The 19,552-nt window shown below is 34.9% G+C and overlaps 2 protein-coding genes across 2 annotated transcripts in view; one reads left to right on the forward strand and one right to left on the reverse strand.

Moving 5' to 3' along the window:
• LOC127850732 (axotactin-like) overlaps window positions 1-19,552 on the forward strand; it is a 133,147-nt gene that overhangs the window by 57,782 nt on the left and 55,813 nt on the right. Inside the window, exons 6-9 of the mRNA XM_052384013.1 lie at window positions 2,133-2,290; window positions 11,813-11,967; window positions 14,686-15,017; window positions 15,304-15,440. Of these exons, the coding sequence (XP_052239973.1) occupies window positions 2,133-2,290; window positions 11,813-11,967; window positions 14,686-15,017; window positions 15,304-15,440 (782 nt within the window). The remainder of the gene's footprint in view (window positions 1-2,132; window positions 2,291-11,812; window positions 11,968-14,685; window positions 15,018-15,303; window positions 15,441-19,552) is intronic.
• LOC127850734 (uncharacterized) lies at window positions 17,282-19,410 on the reverse strand. Its single transcript, XM_052384019.1, has 2 exons — window positions 19,378-19,410; window positions 17,282-19,092 (listed from the first exon to the last, which is right to left on the reverse strand). Exons 1-2 carry the CDS (start codon window positions 19,393-19,395, stop codon window positions 17,452-17,454), a joined length of 1,659 nt encoding a protein of 552 aa, XP_052239979.1. The 5' UTR covers window positions 19,396-19,410; the 3' UTR covers window positions 17,282-17,451.

Here is a 19,552-nt window from a genome sequence, read left to right on the forward strand (position 1 = left end):
AGGTTTGTGTATGGTCGTATTGACCATTTTTTTCTGCCTTGAGTTTAATGTTTGTGTATGGTCGTATTGACCATTTCTGCCTTGAGTTTAAGGTGTGTGTATGGTCTTATTGACCTTTTTTTTCTGCCTTGAGTTTAAGGTTTGTGTTTGGTCATATTGACCCTTTCTGCCTTAACCCTTTGCATGCTGGGAAATTTGTCGTCTGCAAAAATGTTGTTTGCTGAATTTCTAAAATTAGCATTTTCTTTGATTTTTTTTTCAAAGAATACTATCAGAATAGCAAAAAGTTTTGGATCCTGATGAGACGCCGTTCTGTGGCGTCTCATCTGGATCCAAACTGTTTGCAAAGGCCTTCAAAATTCGGTTCCAGCACTGGAAGAGTTAATTTGAAGTTCAGTGTAATTATATATAAAGTTTGTATTTATCTTTTCACTTATTAGTTTGTGTAAGGTTTGTGTGAGGTTGTATTTACCCTTTCTCAAGTTCATATTTGTGGTGCCTTCAGTTTAACAGAGATAACTGCAGTCTATTTATTTTATGAGAAATCTTCAAAATATACTTAATCATTCTCATGACTATTTTTAAAGTAATAGTTTTAGGTTTATCATGCTTTAATTGAAGTATTTCTGAATTGTTGAAATGGCAATTATTGAGGCAGTTTCAGTAGAAAAAATGATATTTTTCCGATTTCTTATTAATAAAATTATTAATTATCTTTAAAAGTAGTTTACCATTTGCATTTCAATATAAATGCTACTGCCATATGGCATACTTAAAATACTCTTACATACCGCTAAAAATTATCGCACACTGCATATGAAGTTAATTACTAATGCCTGCCAATAGCACATTATTTCATTGCTTTTCAATAAGTGTGGATAGCAGCAACTGACATGGCTAATAATTGTAAAGTGCTAATTGAAGTAAAAATATATTAAGTGTTGTGGGGTTATCAAACTTGGTCTTAATTCCAAAACATTTTTGTTTCCATCATAGTAAAGTGCCAAGTACAACTTGCTTTCCTGGTTTTACTAACCTACATCTATTATTATAGCATGGTCATTTATATAATTTTTATTTTTTCAAATATTTTTCAATTTTAAAAAATAGTTCTTTTTGCTAACATTTAGCAATCATTTAATTATACCCCCACAAACGAAGTTTAGGGGGGTATATAGGAGTGAGCTTGTCGGTCGGTCGGCCGGTCTGTCTGTTGGTTGGTCGGTCCGTATTAAGTGTCCGCTCTCTAATTCAAGTAGTTTTAATCCAATCTTCACCAAACTTCAGATGTTGTATCTAGATGATCTCTAGGTCAAGTTCGAATATGGGTCATGCCAGGTGAAAAACTAGGTCACAGGGTCACTTAGTGCGTTTTAAACATTGAGAATGTTGTCCGCTCTCTAATTCAAGTAGTTTTCATCCAATCGTCTCCAAACTTAGTCAGAAGTTGTATCTAGATGATGTCTAGACAAAGTTTGATATGGGTCATGCCGGGTTAAAAACTAGGTCATGGGGTCACTTAGAGCGTTTTAAACATTGGGCATGTTGTCCGCTCTCTAATTCAAGTAGTTTTCATCCAATCTTCACCAAACTTGGTCAGAAGTTGTATCTAGATGATGTCTAGGCCAAGTTCGAACATTGGTCATGGCAGGTCAAAAACTAGGTCACAGGGTCACTTAGTGCGTTTTAAACATTGCGCATGGTGTCCGTTCTCTAATTCAAGTAGTTTACATCCCATCTTCACCACACTTGGTCAGAAGTTGTATCTAGAGGATGTGTAGGTCAAGTTCAAACATGGGCCATGCCGGGTCAAAAACTAGGTCAAGGGGTCACTTAGTGCATTTAAAAGATTGAGCATGGTGTCCGCTGTTTTTTGTGAAGACAACATGCAAAATATTCTGTGTCAATGCTGCATGTGGGGGTATTTGTCACGTCTGTGACAAAGCTCTAGTTATTGTTAATGTAGATTAATGATAAGAAATCTATGATCATAACATCCAAAATATCATCCAAATTTGAGCAAGCTTTATTCATGAATCATTTAGTTGAACGCTTATAAGCAAATTATTTCAGAATATGAACAATTTTGCATTGAATTTCTTAAAAATCAATATTGCTGACCGTATTTACAGACAAGTCGTGGGTCGGGTGTTCTGTTCTACGCTGTGGGTGGCTCCCCCTACCACAGTCATGTGACCGCCTCGGTGCATGCTGGGACGGTGAAGGTGTCGCTGGCCTTTGGGGATGAGGACATTGAAGTGCAGGCGGGGATAAATGTGGACAACTATCGGTAGGTTACATATATCAACCTAAGTGGCAATTGTGTTTATTTAAGCCTAGTATTGGGAAAACAGGACTAAATTGATGTGCATTAAGCGTCATTGCCAGATTACAAGCCCATGTAGTCTGCACAGGCTAATCAGGGATGACACTTCCTGCCTCGGCCAGATTACAAGCCCATGTAGTCTGCACAGGCTAATCAGGGATGACACTTCCTGCCTCGGCCAGATTACAAGCCCATGTAGTCTACACAGGCTAATCAGGGATGACACTTCCTGCCTCGGCCAGATTACAAGCCCATGTAGTCTGCACAGGCTAATCAGGGATGACACTTCCTGCCTCGGCCAGATTTTTGTTAAGAAGTGACTTCTTTGAAACAAACAATGCAATTTAATCAGAACGTGTTGTCCCTATGCTTAATGCGTAGGCTAATCAGGGACGACACTTAACTCTTCCAGCGCTGGAACCGAATTTTGAAGGCCTTTGCAAACAGTTTGGATCCAGATGAGACGCCACAAAACGTGGCGTCTCATCAAGATCAAAACTGTTTGCTATTCTGATAGTATTCTTTGGAAAAAATTGAAGAAAATGCTAATTTTAGAAATTCAGCAGAGGAAATTTTAGCAGACGACAAATTTCCCAGCATGCTAAGGGTTAACGCACTTGCATTAAAGCCCAGTTATCTCAGCATGAAGCTCATTTACATACTAACATCACTTCTTATAGTTGGTTGAATTATTGTTAATATGTGTAATTAGGGACTAAACAATTTACTAAAATTTTTGAATATAATTACTTTATATTATAATCATGCTGCAGTTTTTGAAAAATTCTTAATAGCCTTTTTACAACTCATACAATTTAAACATTAATCATAGTTATAAAGAAACACATGAATGCTGAATTTTGAAAAGGTTTTTAAGGGAATCAATACCTTTAAATTCAAACTCAAATTGACAAAATTAAACACACTTTCATGTTAACTGTTCTCTGATTTGACATAAATAATGAGTCTTGAATATCATTTTCTAGTTTATAGTCAGTGTTAATTTTATATCTTTTTTTAAATTAGTGAACTACATGTAAGATTTGTTGTATTTTAATGTGATATTAAAACTTATTTCAAAATATCATTGAAACTTACTTTGTGATTTTTAAAGATATTTATTTATTTGCATTTAGACATCAACTAAACGTTGATTTTCATTTTATGTTATTAAAACACTATAATTTGTGTAAAAAAAAATCAAGTTGTAAAGCTGACATTAAAATAGGTTTCGAAAAATGATGAAAAAGCCATTAAATCAGTTGAGTGTACAATTATATTAATTGCTATAAAATTCTCCGTTTCAAATGAAAATTCTGCATGCTTTGAGATGTAATTAATGTTTCATACACTTTATAATTGCAAAGAAATATTCTATATAGAAAGGGCATAAAGGCATAAAGAGATATGAAAAATGATATAAAGGAAATAAAATATAAATAACTTTGCATCATAAAATAGTTTGATTTGTAATATTTAATGGAAATTAAAATCAAAATTTGTGATAGCTTTTAATATAAAAGTTTAATTACCAGTAAATGCTTGGTTATTTATATTTATATACACATTTTTGTATTAATGCCCACTGCACTTGAATGCAGAACACATTACAAACAGTTTCATCTCTCACATTTTGTGACTTTTTATATATATGCAACAAATGTTATAGTAATGTGGTACTCAAAGCATGATTAAATGGGGTACTATATAAACAAATGTTATATAATGGGGTACTGTTTAGACTAATGTTATTAAATGGGGTACTGTTTAGACTAATGTTATTAAATGGGGTACTTATAGACAAATGTTATATTATGGGGTACTATAAAGACATATGGTATATAATGGGGTACTATATAGACAAATGTTATATAATGGGGTATTATATAGACAAATGTTTTATAATGGAATACTATATAGACATATGTTATATAATGGGGTGCTATATAGACAAATGTTATATAATTTGGTACTTTATAGACAAATGTTATATAATTGGGTACTATATAGGCACAAATTATATAATGGGGTGATATATAGAAAATTGTTATCTAATGGAGTACTATATAGACAAATGTTATCTAATGCGGTACTTTATAGACACAGTTTATCTAATGAGTTACTATATAGACAAATGTTATCTAATGGGGTACTTAATAGACAAATATTACCTAATGGGGGTACTGTATAGACAAATGTTATCTAATGAGGGTACTATAGACACATGTTATCTAATGGGGTACTTTATAGACAAATTTTATCCAATGGGGGTACTTTATAGACAAATGTTATCTAATGGGGTACTTTATAGACAAATGTTATCTAATGGGTTCTTAATAGACAAATGTTATCTAATGGGGGTACTTTATAGACAAATGTTATCTAATGGGATACTGGGCTACTAAACATTGTTTGGTATAAATAATAATTGAATTTGAGAAATTATTAAAAAATGTATTGTTCATTATTATGATTTAATAATAATTGAATTTTGGAAGTTATTAATACATCTTTTTTAATAAATTTTGGAAATTATTAATACATCTTTTTATGTAAATCAAATAATGGCCAATTTGAGAAATTATTAATAAATCTTTTACCATGTTAGCAATAATTAAAGAAATGGAATACACAGAATTCGAAAATAATAAATAAGTATTTAATTATGAAGAATATAATAGTATAAATAAAATAAAACATTTAAAAGAAAACAGGCATACTTCTATAACACTGTATTATGTGAATTGGGAATAAGACATCAATTTGGGAATAAATTGTGTTTTATCAAAAGTGCATAATATGCAGTTTTATATGTTGCATTTATCTAGTTTTACAAATTATAATTAAAACATATACTTGCATAAATAATAGCATCATTTAAATTGATTTTACTTAAAAACTGGATTTTTTATTAATTTAAAAAAAATCCTCATGGAATGAAACTGTGTCCATGTCGCGCATGGACACGGTTTAAAAATACACTTTAAATGATACAAATTCAATCACTGTTAATGAAAAAGTCATGGACAATTTCTTATTAAGCTTAAATTATAGATAATATATTACAAAAATATATGTAGATCATGAAATGAATTGTTTTGTTTGAGAAAATCACCAAAATGATGTCCATTCCCAGTTTGATGTCTTATTCCAAATTCACATAATACAGTGTTCTATGTACTTTGTAATGCACTTTAGACCAGTAACTTGACGTATGGGTCAACATGGTATATAACTGATGTCAAGCCAGAAAGAATATGTAAAAGAACTTGAAATAATTACAGTTTCATTGCCTCGAGAATTATAATAAAGTCCGACAATCTATAACATCTGTCGATTACTGGCCGAACGTGCTAATCAAAAGTGCAATCGTTTGATCTTTTGATAATTATGATCTTAGGTCAGCCATCTATAATATCTGCAGAATGTGATTAATTTTGTCTATAATGTATCCTGTAGCGTCATTGAATCAATACATTTAATATCCTGTAGCGTTATTGAATCAATGCATTTAGTATCCTGTAGCGTCATTGAATCAATACATTTAGCAAGTAGGCCAATCAACAATTAGCAGGTACGAAGGCGAAATTGTATGGACCATCGAAAGGATTTGACTAAAAGCTATTTTTGTTTTATGAAAATAAACCTGTCAATTTAAATGTGCATGTTTTGTTAGACAGACGGAGAAGATGTCCAATCATGTAGTCATTTATGGAATGAGACTGTTTGTATCTTACTTAATTACTGATGAATTCTTGTATATATGGAGAAATAAACTATACGTAAAGAAATTGAAACAGATATCAAATTAACTTGAATTTATCTATGACTTTGTTGTTGTATATTTCATTCCACGCTATTATTCTGATGAATTGACAATAGGAGAATGGGACCGACTTGCCATAATTATGCGCCACCTAATAAACTTCAGTTAATATGTTTGACATCATTGCAGCAAATTGCGCATGACATTGTTAATCTAACGACTATGCAACAATGAAAAATGTAGAGTAATGGAGTACTTTATAGAAAATGTAGATTAATCAGGTACTTTATAGACAACGTGAAGAAATGGGGTACTTTATAAAGAATGCTAAGGTCAACATTGTTTAAATTCTGCTTAATATGTTACAATTTAAGTTGTTTAATTTTTTATTTATTTTTTAACTTTATTTAATAACATGATGTTGAATTCCATTCCATTAATGTCATTTACTTTATTATCAGTGTATTCTTTTTCATGAACAATTTTTGTTTCACTTGTATATAATTAACTCTGCTTTCATTTGACTAATTTTTGGTTTATGATTTGGCATAATGATTTCTTGTTGACTGTGTATGTCTGTATTTTCGCTCATTCCAAAGGCCAAGGCGGTAAGAAAAACATTGAAGGACTTGCATGTGTTTTAAATGGGGATGTTAGTTTTACTTCAACTTTTATTGGCATCACATAGAACAAATATAGCGCTATGTGTAGTATGTCTTTATTGTGCATTATGAACTGTTGGGGGTTTTCATATTGTATTAAAGATGGTAATTTTGACCAAGTTAAATAGTTTTAGACAATTTCTGTCATTTGTATACTATATTTAAATTTTACTGATTGATTAATTCTCATCAAACATGTTCTAAATTGATTCACTTGTCTTTCTGTGTGTGCATATCTGGGGTTTTTATTGAATGAATTAAATATTCCTCATTATTTAGAATCTTATTATTTATGTAACATTGATTTCCTATCGTTCTTTTTTCCAGATATTTAACGTATGTAAAGCTAGCTCAGTTATATTTTCACCACTCATTTATTACCCCCAGTGTTAGCGCAGGAAGATCGATTTATAAGAGCCGTGCTTTGTGAAAAAGGGGTTTAATGATTATGCGTAAAGTGTAGCCCCAGATAAGCCTGTGCAGTCCGCACAGGCTAATCAGGGACAACACTTTCAGATTTGATGGTATTTTTGTTTACAGAAAGTCTCTTCTTTGCAAAAATCAAGTTTAGGCGGAAAGTGTTGTCCCTGATAAGCCTGAGCGGACTGCACAGGCTAATCTGGGATGACACTTTACGCATGATCATGCATTAAACCCCTTTTTCACAGAGTACAACCCATTTATATCATTTTTAGTGAGGCTGTTTTCGGAGAAAACCCGAGCTATTGTCATAGCCAGCTCGTCCGACGTTCGCTGTCCGACGTCCGCTGTAGGCGTCGTGCTTAAACCTTAACATTGGCTCTAAAATCAAAGTGCTTCCACCTACAACTTTGAAACTTCATATGTAGATGCACCTTTTTGAGTTCTACACGCCACACCCATGTTTGGGTCACTAGGTCAAAAGTCAAGGTCACTGTGACCTCTAATATCAAACTTTAACATAGGCTCTAAAATCAAAGTGCTTCCACCTACAACTTTGAAACTTCATATGTAGTTGCACCTTGATGAGTTCTACATGCCACACCCATTTTTGGGTCACTAGGTCAAAGGTCAAGGTCACTGTGACCTCTAAAAAAAAAAAAAATTCTGACAAGCTTTTGCAGCCGAGCGTGGCACCCGTTATGCGGTGCTCTTGTTTTTGTTCACTGTAAACTGCTTTATATCCACTAGCAATATAACGTGATTTGTGCCAAGCGAAAAATCAGTCATACGCCATATTTGCCTGTCGATGCGTGCAGTCTGGTCAGGAGTTATGTTGTCTGCTGTAATGTGACACAAGATTTTGTGGTCTCAGTAGCAGACAGGGTAGCTCCTGACTAGACAGTAAGTATATATAGGCTGGTCTGGAGCTACTCTGGCCCTATATGGCATAAGACCCAATTTCGCAATTTAACGAAATAAAGGCCACAATTAGTTGTCTAATTCTGATACAGTCAAGCACATGCACAACTAAGCAGCCAAAAGTGTATGTAACTGACATATTGCTTTCGCTCCTATAAAACCTATTAAGAGATGAAAATGATTTCATTTATGACTTGAGTATTGAAAACAAATTCAACTTAAGGAACATGCATTCTGAATATTTGTAACTGTTACTTTATAAACATTCAGATTTGTAGTGGTCATAGCATTGACTCTAATACATTATCATAAGACTTTGACAAGATGCAAACCATTCCAACACAGTCCAATGAATTGAAACAAATATATCACAAATATATCATAATTTAATCATTGAAAGCCAACAATTTGATCAGCAAACCAAACAATTTTTATGCTCACCGAAATATTTTCGGTGGAGCATATAGTTGCCAGTTTGTAGTTCCGTACTTCCGTCCTTTCATCACACTTTTGTTACCGTTTCTCATAGCGCCTTCAATACTTTACCGATCTCTTTCATATTTGGCATGTAGGTACCTTGCATGGACCTTTACCTTTTGATGAGGTTTGAGATCACTCGGTTCAAGGTCAAGGTCACAGTGGCTAATAATAGATTTTCTGTCACGCTTTTGTTACAGTTTCTCATAGGGCCTTCAATACTTTACTGATCTCTTTCATATTTAGCATGTAGGTACCTTGTATGGACCTCTACCTTTTGATGAGGTTTGAGGTCACTGGGTTTAAGGTCAAGGTCACCGAGACTAATAATAGATTTTTCGTCACACTTTTGTTACAGTTTCTCATAGGGCCTTCAATACTTTACCGATGTCTTTCATATTTGGCATGTAGGTACCTTGCATGGACCTCTACCTTTTGATGAGGTTTGAGGTCACTGGGTTTAAGGTCAAGGTCACCGAGGCTAATAATAGATTTTCCGTCACGCTTTTGTTACCATTTCTCATAGGGCCTTCAATACTTTACCAATCTCTTTCATATTTGGCATGTAAGTACCTTGCATGGACCTCTACCTTTTGATGAGGTTTGAGGTCACTGGGTTCAAGGTCAAGGTTACCGAGGCTAATAATAGATTTTGCGTCACGCTTTTGTTACAGTTTCTCATAGGGCCTTCAATACTTTACCGATCTCTTCAATATTTGGCATGTAAGTACCTTGCATGGACCTCTACCTTTTGATGAGGTTTGAGGTCACTGGGCTCAAGATCACCGAGGCTTATAATAGATTTTTCCGTCACACTTTTGTTACACTTTCTCATAGCACCTTCAATACTTTACCGATCTCTTTCATGTTTGGCATGTAGGTACCTTGCATGGACCTCTACCTTTTGATGAGGTGTGCAGTCACTGGGGTCAAGGTCATCGAGGCTGATAATATATTTTTCCGTAACACTTTTGTTACAGCTCCTTATAGCACCTTCAATACTTTACCGATCTCTTTTCATATTTGGCATGTAGGTACCTTGCATGGACCTTTACCTTTTGATGAGGTTTGACGTCACTGGGGCCAAGGTCAAGGTCACTGAGGCTAATAATAGATTTTCTGTCATGCTTTTGTTACAGTTTCTCATAGCACCTTCAATACTTTACCGATCTCTTTTATATTTGGCATGTAGGTACCTTGCATGGACCTCTATCTTTTGATGAGGCTTGAGGACACTGGGTTCAAGGTCAAGGTCACAGAAGCTAATAATAGATTTTCCGTCATGCTTCTGTTACTTTACCGATCTCCTTCATATTTGGCATGTAGGTACCTTCCATGGACCTATACCTTTCGATGAGGTTTGAGGTTTGGGCTCAAGGTCACCAAGGCTAATAATAGATTTTCTGTCACGCTTTTCTTACAGTTTCTCATAGGGCCTTCAATACTGTACAGATCTCTTACATATTTGCCATGTAGATACCTTGCATGGACCTCTACCTTTTGATGAGGTTCGAGGTCACTGGGCTCAAGGTCACTGAGGCTATTAATATATTTTCTGTCACGCTTTTGTAACAGTTTCTCATAGCACCTTCAATACATTACCGATCTCTTTCATATTTGGCATGTAGGTACCTTGCATGAGCCTCTACCTTTTTATGAGGTTTGAGGTCACTGGGGTCAAGGTCACCAAGGCTAATAAAATATTTTTTTAGGTGGTTATTAACGCATAGATTGACAAAGGGCATTATCGGGGAGCATCCATCAGTTTCACTGATATTCTTGTTTCAATCATAGTGTTTGTGAAGTTTCAAATTTCCTCTTTTGTGGAATAGGGACATGCAATTATTCCTTTTATCATGTACTCATAATAATTGAGGTTTATTTATTTATTATTAATGTTTTGCTTTTGTAACTGCTTTCTTTAAATTCACCCATCTATATGTTTGTAATTTTGTACGTAATAATTGTGTAGTCCTCAACATATTTTCTTGTTATCATGTGTTTTGTAATCCATGAAATCATTTATTTTCTTTTGCATTTATGACCTTATACAATTATTCGTTATTCTGGCAATTTTGTTTCAACCCTAATAGTGTTTGGCTGAGTTGTCATTACTAACACATTGCTGATCTAATTAAAATCATGAGTAAATTAGTTTTTTTCTTCAGGAACTTTAAGATTAAGCTTTGGGCTTAATGCTTATGCTCAAAGTGTTGTCCCAGATTACAACATTTTCTTCCTAAACTGGATTTTCATTAAAAAAAAGGACTTCCTTTAAATGAAAAATACCATGAAAGCGGAAAGTGTTATCCCTCGTTAGCCTCTGCAGACTGCACAGTCTAATCTGGGTGAACACTATATGCACATGCATTAAGCCCCATTTTCCCAAAGTGGGGCTTTGCCATTGCAATAAGAAATATCACACAAAGACCTCTAGCCTGATTGATTGGATCTGTATTAAAATCACTTGGTTTATTTAATAATGACAGCCCTAGTTATATTGATTGTACCTTTTTCTTTTGAATTTATTTCAGTTATAAATTTGTATTTCATTCATGTGGTCATACGTCTTCTTTTCATCTTTGTTGATTTTATGCCCCTGAAGGGAGACATCTGGTTTCCACCTTGTGAATTTGTCTTTCTGTTGGCATTTTTTGTTGTCCACTCTCTGACTTAACAAAGTTTCACCACCAAACCTTCTGTAAATGTTTATTAGAAAAAAAATTGAGGCAAATATAAACAACCAGCCAAATCAAACCAGGTACTTTATAGTTAATGGCTTAGAATTTCTTAAAATATAGCTCTTTTATGATTTCCACTCTCTTACTTAATCAGTTTTAATTTGATTGTTACCAAACTCTCTGTAAATATTCATTTTCGTAAAATACAGGCCATGATCAATAACCAGCAAAATTCCACAAGGCAATTTTGAGTTATTGCCCTTGTCTGTCTCATAAAAGATTGCTTTCGTAGACCATTTGTATGTGTTTCTTTATTTCATCGCGCCTTTTAAAGCATAAGTCATTATTCAGTCATGTGTCTTCATTTCATTAAAATTAAAAAAACACAACTAATTAACATAATTATATTCAGCAAATATCTGGTATCACTAACTGATATATGTTTGTACTCAAAATATTTCCATACAGTTTTCCTATGCAACATAGTTTAGTAAACATTTCCCAAGCATCGGAACATTTTCTCAAGATTTTGTTGACTGGTTAACTTTTTTTCTTTCAGTTGGCATAACCTGACAATAGTGCACAGTCTGAAAAAGGTTCATGTGTATTTGGATGGCACAGAACATATAAGAAACATTCTTAATGATAAACATCACCTTGCCCTGGACCCAAAGATTTTCATTGGAGGCGGAAATAACTTCATTGTCACTAGAGGTGAGAACTGATGAATTTGTTTCTATATCTTAGTGCATTTTCATGCTTAGAATTGTAATTTTACATGCCAAATTTGTGCAAGGCACCATTTGGTGGCACAACAAATTCAAGAGGTGATGTTGACACTCACAGTGGTGTTACCTTTTGTTTATAACAACAATGACTTTGTGAAACTTTATGCCAGGGAAAAAAGGCATATAGATTCAGCATTGTGCATGTTAGTCTGTCCTTACTTTTCGGTTTCCACTCTCCAACTCAACCAGATTTCTTCTATTATCACTGAACTCCAAGTTCAATAATAAGCCAAATCTCACCAGCATGACCCCTGACCTCACCTGGCATTTTGGAGTTATTGTCTCTGAGTTTCCAAAAATATGGCTCGTTGATTGTCATCTGATTGTCACCAAACTTTCTGGAAATGTAAACCATCATTGCTATAAAGATGACTCAATGTGTTTAATAACCAGAACAGAACAGAACGGAAAGTTTATTCGTATAACTTGAACATTTACAGTTCATCGTTACATATACAAAACTGACAATATATAAGCAATAAGCACATGCATAGTAATGCGAAAGTGACCAAACTAGTACATAACAAGGTGTTAAAAATGCACTAAGGCCATCAAATTACTCAACGTTTGCATTCAATGTATCAGTTCTCATTTTAAAAGCATTTTTACAATATATCGCGAGTTTGTTTAGGACTTTGGTTTTATTATTTGTTAACAAAAGAATAAATTTATGCTGAAAAGAATAAATAACCATCTCTTGTGATCTCAAAGGTCAAGGTCACTGTCAGAGGTTGGAGGCCAAATTTGGCCATGGAAACAACTTAAAAATTCCAATCATCTCAACCATACATTGTGCACATATAACAGGATTTTAAAATTACTTGGCACAAATGTAAACCATCACCAGACAACATGTTGCGTGTAAAATTCATCTTCTTACCTTATAGGCACAGGAGAGTCTCTAAGTTCAATGGTCAAATTTGGCATAAAACAGCATGTCCAGACTTTAACATTGTCATTTATACTGCAATTTTAAAATAAATTACCACACGTGACAGCCATGAAAAAAGGAAATGTTATCTGTAACACCTGTCTGTGTCTTCTTAATTTCCCCTACACTTGAAGTGCGTTGGCAAGTATGAAATCCGTGGTCTTTCAAAGAGCCTCCACCAGTCCATACAGCTACTCCTGCAGGTTGACAGATTCCCTCCACCTGTCCATACAGCTACTCCTGCAGGTTGACAGATTCCTTCCACCTGTCCATACAGCTACTCCTGCAGGTTGACAGATTCCCTCCATGCATTCTTCTCACTGGTTGTGGTTCCTCCTTTCTTGGAGAATGTGTTTCGTAGTTTGGTTTGCTTCTCCACACTGTCACTTTGGAGACAGCATGAGTAGGAATCTCTTGTGCATGTTGTGGTCCATTCTATTGTACCCTGGGTCGGAATATGATCACCTGATCTTGTCTGTACAGTTGATGGTTGCTGTCTTGTGGCTCTTTGAATTCTTTACAGGTGTTCATCAACTCTAAACTGATTTTGTTCTCCTCGTGGTTTTCTTTCTCTCCCAGCTTTTCCATTTTGTATGCTTCATTGTTGCCATGTGTTCAGCAGCGAGAGGGGATCTAATAGAGAAAATTTCTGAAACACTTGATGTTTTGTGGTTAGGCAGATTGTTTGCTTTTGTTGCTTCCAAGTCTGACTGAAAGCATGTAAGGAGGACTATCTGTGAGTCATGGATAATTAACTGCTAGTTGAGCTTGCAGCATGGATTTAGACTTTCATTTCAACTGTGTAGTTTCTGCAGTGGAGGCCTATTTGAAATGTCACGGCAAGCAACTGTCTGTCTTGGCACTTGGTACACTCCAGCTCCCCCTCTCTTGACTGCCTCTGTTGATGACCCATTTGTGTAGGCCCCTATTCAGACGTCCTGGGAGTGCCTTTATTCTAGCATGGCCAGCATCAGAACTTACTTGAACACTTCAATGCCCCCATTAAACATGCAGAACATGACACACATGTCTCCCCACATCAAAGGTCAATGTCATGCTTATAGGTCAAAGGTCAACTTACGCCATAAAACAGCTTGGCAGGACTGTATTTTTGTCATTCATCATTCAATTTTAAAATAATTTACCAAATTACTAATTTTACAATACGTTTGACCTCTAAGTGACCTTGACCTTACAGATGATGAGACAGGTGGTACAAACGATATGTCTCATTAACTCTAAGGTCAAGGTCACCTAGAGGTCAAAAGTCAAGTTTACACATAAACATCATTTTTTAGATGTAAGTGAAGTTTTGAGACAAAAAGTGGAATGTGTGACATCTAAGCCCTATGGAGACATGTAGCAGTAAAAAGAATGTAAAGTTCGTCAGTTCTAGATACATGAGTCAGTATAAATTATGCTTTGCGATGTAAATAGATTTTTACAATATTTAGTATTGATCTGCTTCATTTAATAATTTGTTATGCTGTCAATTTATTAATGGTAACATGATTGAAGGTAAAGTCATCTTGAAGTTTTTCTATCGTTTATTAAGAATTAAATTTATAAATCAACTTAGAGCCATTTCAGCACATTTATGCAAATCTTTCTTAATGAGGCTAATCAAATTAAGGATTTTTTTAATCATTTATTTGATACATATAGAAATGTTTAAACAAAACAGTATTCAAGATTGATTAATAATGTGTACAGGTCTACAAGTTACACAGAACTTTGTGGGCTGCTTGAAGAACATATACATAAATGACGTCTCAGTGCTCTACGAAATGTCCATCAAGTCCAACAAGGTTGCATACTACGGTGGAGGCATGATGCAGCCTGAATATGGCTGCACGGAGGTAGTCAACATCCCAATATCCTTCCCTACGGCAGCCTCCATGTTGACCCTTGACACGACAAAGATCATGGCCAATGACTTCGGTATCGAGTTTGACTTCAAGACTGTGAGGACCGAGGCAATCATGTTGTACCTCAGTCTGCAAGATATGGACCGCACAATTGAGTACAATTTTGGATATATTGAGGTGAGAGTTATACAAGTCTTGTGAAGATTTTATTAAGGGTATAATGCAAAACATTCAGGCAAAACATGGTAATGTTTATGATAATTATTGTTTTCAAATAAGATTTTCGTTCTACTGTGTGAATTGGAAAGATAAGTCTGTGGATTGGGCATCTACTTACTGGAATCCTAATTTAACAAAGCGGTATTTATATTCATGTCATGATTGTTGCCTGAAGATTTGTAATATTAAATAAGATTTAGTTATATTGCTACATAGATGTCACTCCCCTGGACTTGTTTGACAGGTTTGGTTGAAAGCAGGGCAGCCCCAGCTGAAGTTTGTCCCCTCCATGCTCCACATGGACCGCTCCCAGAACTACACCATACCCCACCCAGTCAACACCAATGTGTGGGTGTCAATGGCCTTGACCTTTAAGAATGGGTGAGTGTATTGTAACCCACCCAGTAAACACTGAAGTGTGGATCATATTAACCTTGACATTTAAGAATGGGTTGGTATATTGTACCCCTCCCAGTCAAGAACAGGTGAGTAAGCCTATGTAATGTTAAGTTAGATATCGCCCCATTGGTGCAAAAAGGTACCAAGTGACATTTTCATAGTTTTGAGAAAAACGCGTTTAAAGATTTGAAAGTGAATATCTAATTTACTACATACAACTCAGGACTGCAATTGTGCATATGGTTAGATATAAATACAACCTTCATCCTTGCAAAAATTGAACATGTTACATTTATCAATAAGCGATAATTGATCAATTATGTCATATGGTTCCTTTTTGCATAATTCAATATTAAGGTAAACAAAATGCAAAAAGGTACCATATGCACACTTAGCTCCTTTTTGCACGAACTATTTATGTAGATTGTATTCTAAAAAGGCACAATTAGGTACCATATGACATATGGTACCTTTTGCACCACACAAAACTGGAAAGTGAATATGATGATTACACTTTATTAACAACAGTGAAGTATAAACATCTATAAAGATGTGACACATCTGTAAAGTTAAACAATTAAAAGTATTGTTGAGATTAAAAAACAATAGTATTTTTGAAAGTGAATCTTGCAAATTTCAGTTTTTGACATAAATGTACAGCACCCGTAATATCCACAATGTCAACATTCTTCACTCGATATCAGTATCTTCCTCATCTGACTCCATAGGAACAAAATCCTTTTCCTTACTGCTCGTCGGTAAGGACTCGTAATAAGAATGAAACTCCTCAGGAATGATTTCTTTTGAGCATAAATTAACAAGGTCATTTTTCTTTTGAATCGATATTGGCAGTTTTGTGTCGTAACAACGCTTTAAATCTGACTCACAAGATGGCCATGTGTTATGAACACCTTTCTGTTTTCTTGTTGTTTTCTGTACTTGAATTTCCTGAAATTGGTTGACGTCAAAGCTGTAGTTCACAAATACTGATCTTTGATTGTCCCTTCGCACTTGTATCCACTTTACCTTAAGCCAGTTTATTCTTTGTCCAGTGACTGATGTTTTAAGGTTTGTACAATGTTTCTTTACAAAGTCTTTGAAGTCCATTACATGATTGTTTTTCATTGGTATAGTTACATATGGCTGTGATTTTCTTGCCAGAGAAATTAAAGTGCACCATTGGGATGGAACATACACTGGCGTTACTTTTTTGGCACGTTCAATGGTTGAATGGACTGAATCGCATTCCATTTGGGAATGGCCTGAAAGTAGAAATTTGTGGCTAATGGCTTTCAGGTTTGGTACTTGCGATATGGTATACAACAGTGACGCAGTTACATACTGATTCCGATTTTGACCTCCACATGTATCAGAAAAATATATTATTTCATTGACATTGCTTCTATGGCAGACAGATAATGTGTTCTTTAATAAGCATGTGGCGATTTCACATTCTCCCCGTTTACATTGGGTTTCATCCCATACATGACAGACAGCTTGCTTGTCTCCTAAGGAATATATAGTGAGATTAAAGCAGCATAGTTTCCTTGAATAGTAGAGTTCACTCACTAAAGAACATGGTGTTGTAAGAACTGCCTGCAGATCGAATGTTGCTACATACACACTCTTGTCTGTCTTAGCTCTTTCTATATCCTTTGTTTTTTCTTCACGCGCTCTTTCCTTTTGTACTTGATGTTCATCATATTCTTTTTGTAGTGTTTCATTTACTGTGCCTGCTGCCTTTCTTCTGTCATATAAAGTACAGAAGGAGCACTGGTCCTTTTTAGGTTTGAAAAAAGATAAATTGTAATTTTCACAAAAAATCTTTCTATACATTGATTGCTTCACACTGGTTATTCCTTTCTTTTCACAATCTTTGACATATAATTTCCACATTTGTTTAATGTTTAAGTCATGTGCTAGGTATTGTTTCTTTGAAGATTTTCGTGTGTAGTGAGATTCCATTTTTGGAAATGATTCAATGTGTTTTTTTTTAAATTTCAACTGTACATGAATCTAATTTGTTTACAGATGGGTCTTTTCCTCTCATATCAGTCGCAACAAATGCCCCATGTTTCTTCTTTTTAAGAGTGTAATCAATTGTTTTCCTGTTGATGTCCAATGTTTTCATAAAGAAGTTTCTACAAACGCGTTCTTTCCGGTCATTATGTATCATGAAATACTTCTGCGCTATAGATCTCTTGCCTGTAACTTTCCTTTTTGTTGCGCTTTTCTGTACCATGTCACAGATATACTGTCTTTGGCGCTCATAACTTCCCAAAGAATAGTACAATTGAAATATGTCTTCCCGCTGCTCTTCAGTAAATTTCTCGCTACACTTGAAACGACATTTGAGGCAACTATGATGGTGGACCTTTTTCGGGGCAACAACTCTCCCAGTTGCAGAAACATATTCCTTCCCTTCACTTTTCAATAATTTTCTAACATTCCGCTTCCACTTTTCTGGGTTCCGTGTTTTCTTTCGACTTGAATGCTTCTTAGGAGGACTTCTGTATGAAGCACGTTTGTGTGGGGTTGTTTCGACAGGCATATTTGCATGGCATGATTCATCATTTGGTGTGGAAGGAAGAGATTCCCTTGCAACCTCCCATGTAGGATCTGTGTCACGTTTAGCATCACTGTCATTTGAAATTATATCAATGGCATCATAGTGCTCCTGTCCTCGAACTGCTATGTAAGCTAGATTGATTACTTTCTCTGTTGTTTGTTCAGGTTTTATGTCAATCACTGGTGTTGATATTGAACTTGAATATATTCGAACAACACTTCCGTAAAAGTTTGCTGTGGCCAAAGGAACAATGTCTGCTATGTCTAAATTCCATTGTCCTCTTGTTTTCAACAGTTCAAGTTCATTGAGAAATTCCACCTTACTAAACATATCCTTTCTAGTACAGAAAGATATATATTTGTCTGCGTTTGTTGTCATGAAGTCACAGACATTTGATCTGATTTCAGACGCACTTTCAGCAATTTTTCCACTTGTTTTCAATGACGTGAAAAAACAGTTTCCATCTCCATTAATACTGACCCTGCGCAGCTCATTACAAGCAAGAAGTGTGTCAAGTCGTCCTGTATGGGCTTTTCTGATCATAGCCTGGATTGTGCAATTATGTTGGCTGATTTTCTGTGCTCTATTAACCGCTACAATGGCTACCTTTCGTCTGTTTTGCAACAATATTATTTTATCTCTCAATTTCTTGGCAAGTACACTTTGACTTATTCTCCTTTTATTATTTTTCTTTCGAATTTTCAATTTCTTGGTTTTCTTTTTCCATGCAGTTTCTCTTTGCTTGTTCATTAGCACACGTCTCTTTTCTTTTGTCTTCACCTTCTTAACATTGAATTCTGAATCAGTTGAATTGATCTCATCTTTGTTAGGATCATAATTTTCATCATCAGCACTATCATCATGATCTGATTCGCTATCACTTTGGATAAGTTTCCTTTTAACTGGTTGCTTCTTTTTTCTACCAAGATCAGCTAATGGAATATCTTCCGAATCTGTAGTGTCGGAATCATTGTCTTTTGTTTGCGTTGCAATCACAGGTCCAAAAAGTTCCTCTTGTGTAAATGTATGATAAACTTCTTCATCGGACCAAACCTCGACTTCTATCTGTTAAGCAAATACCAACATAAAGTGAATCTATTGATTATACTGTTTAAATAAAATTAAAACTTATTTCTGTAAAAACTGTGAAATTACAAGCTACCTTTTGAAACGTTACTACATATTTAAAGTATGTTCTTCTTGTGACTGCTCCCAGAAATAAATTACTACCATATAGGAAAGAAATCAACTCTTTCAAAAAGGATGCAAGTATTATATTGGGTATTATGTTTTCATTGTTTCCATTACTAACTGGTATATGAATTTAATTTGGCAAAAAAATATACTTACAGATTTATTATTTTCCATCTCCTTCTATGAATAACGTGTACAAAGTCATATGTATAAAATCTCAGTATTTGTCTGCTCTCTTCACTTTAATAATCACCAAATGAAGGTGCAAACACTTCACCCTCATAATTATCATCTGCTAATTACAAGACAACTTAGGGTAACAGGATAGTTT

Source organism: Dreissena polymorpha, chromosome 11, assembly GCF_020536995.1.
Source record: "Dreissena polymorpha isolate Duluth1 chromosome 11, UMN_Dpol_1.0, whole genome shotgun sequence".
Taxonomy (NCBI): Eukaryota; Metazoa; Mollusca; class Bivalvia; order Myida; family Dreissenidae; genus Dreissena; species Dreissena polymorpha.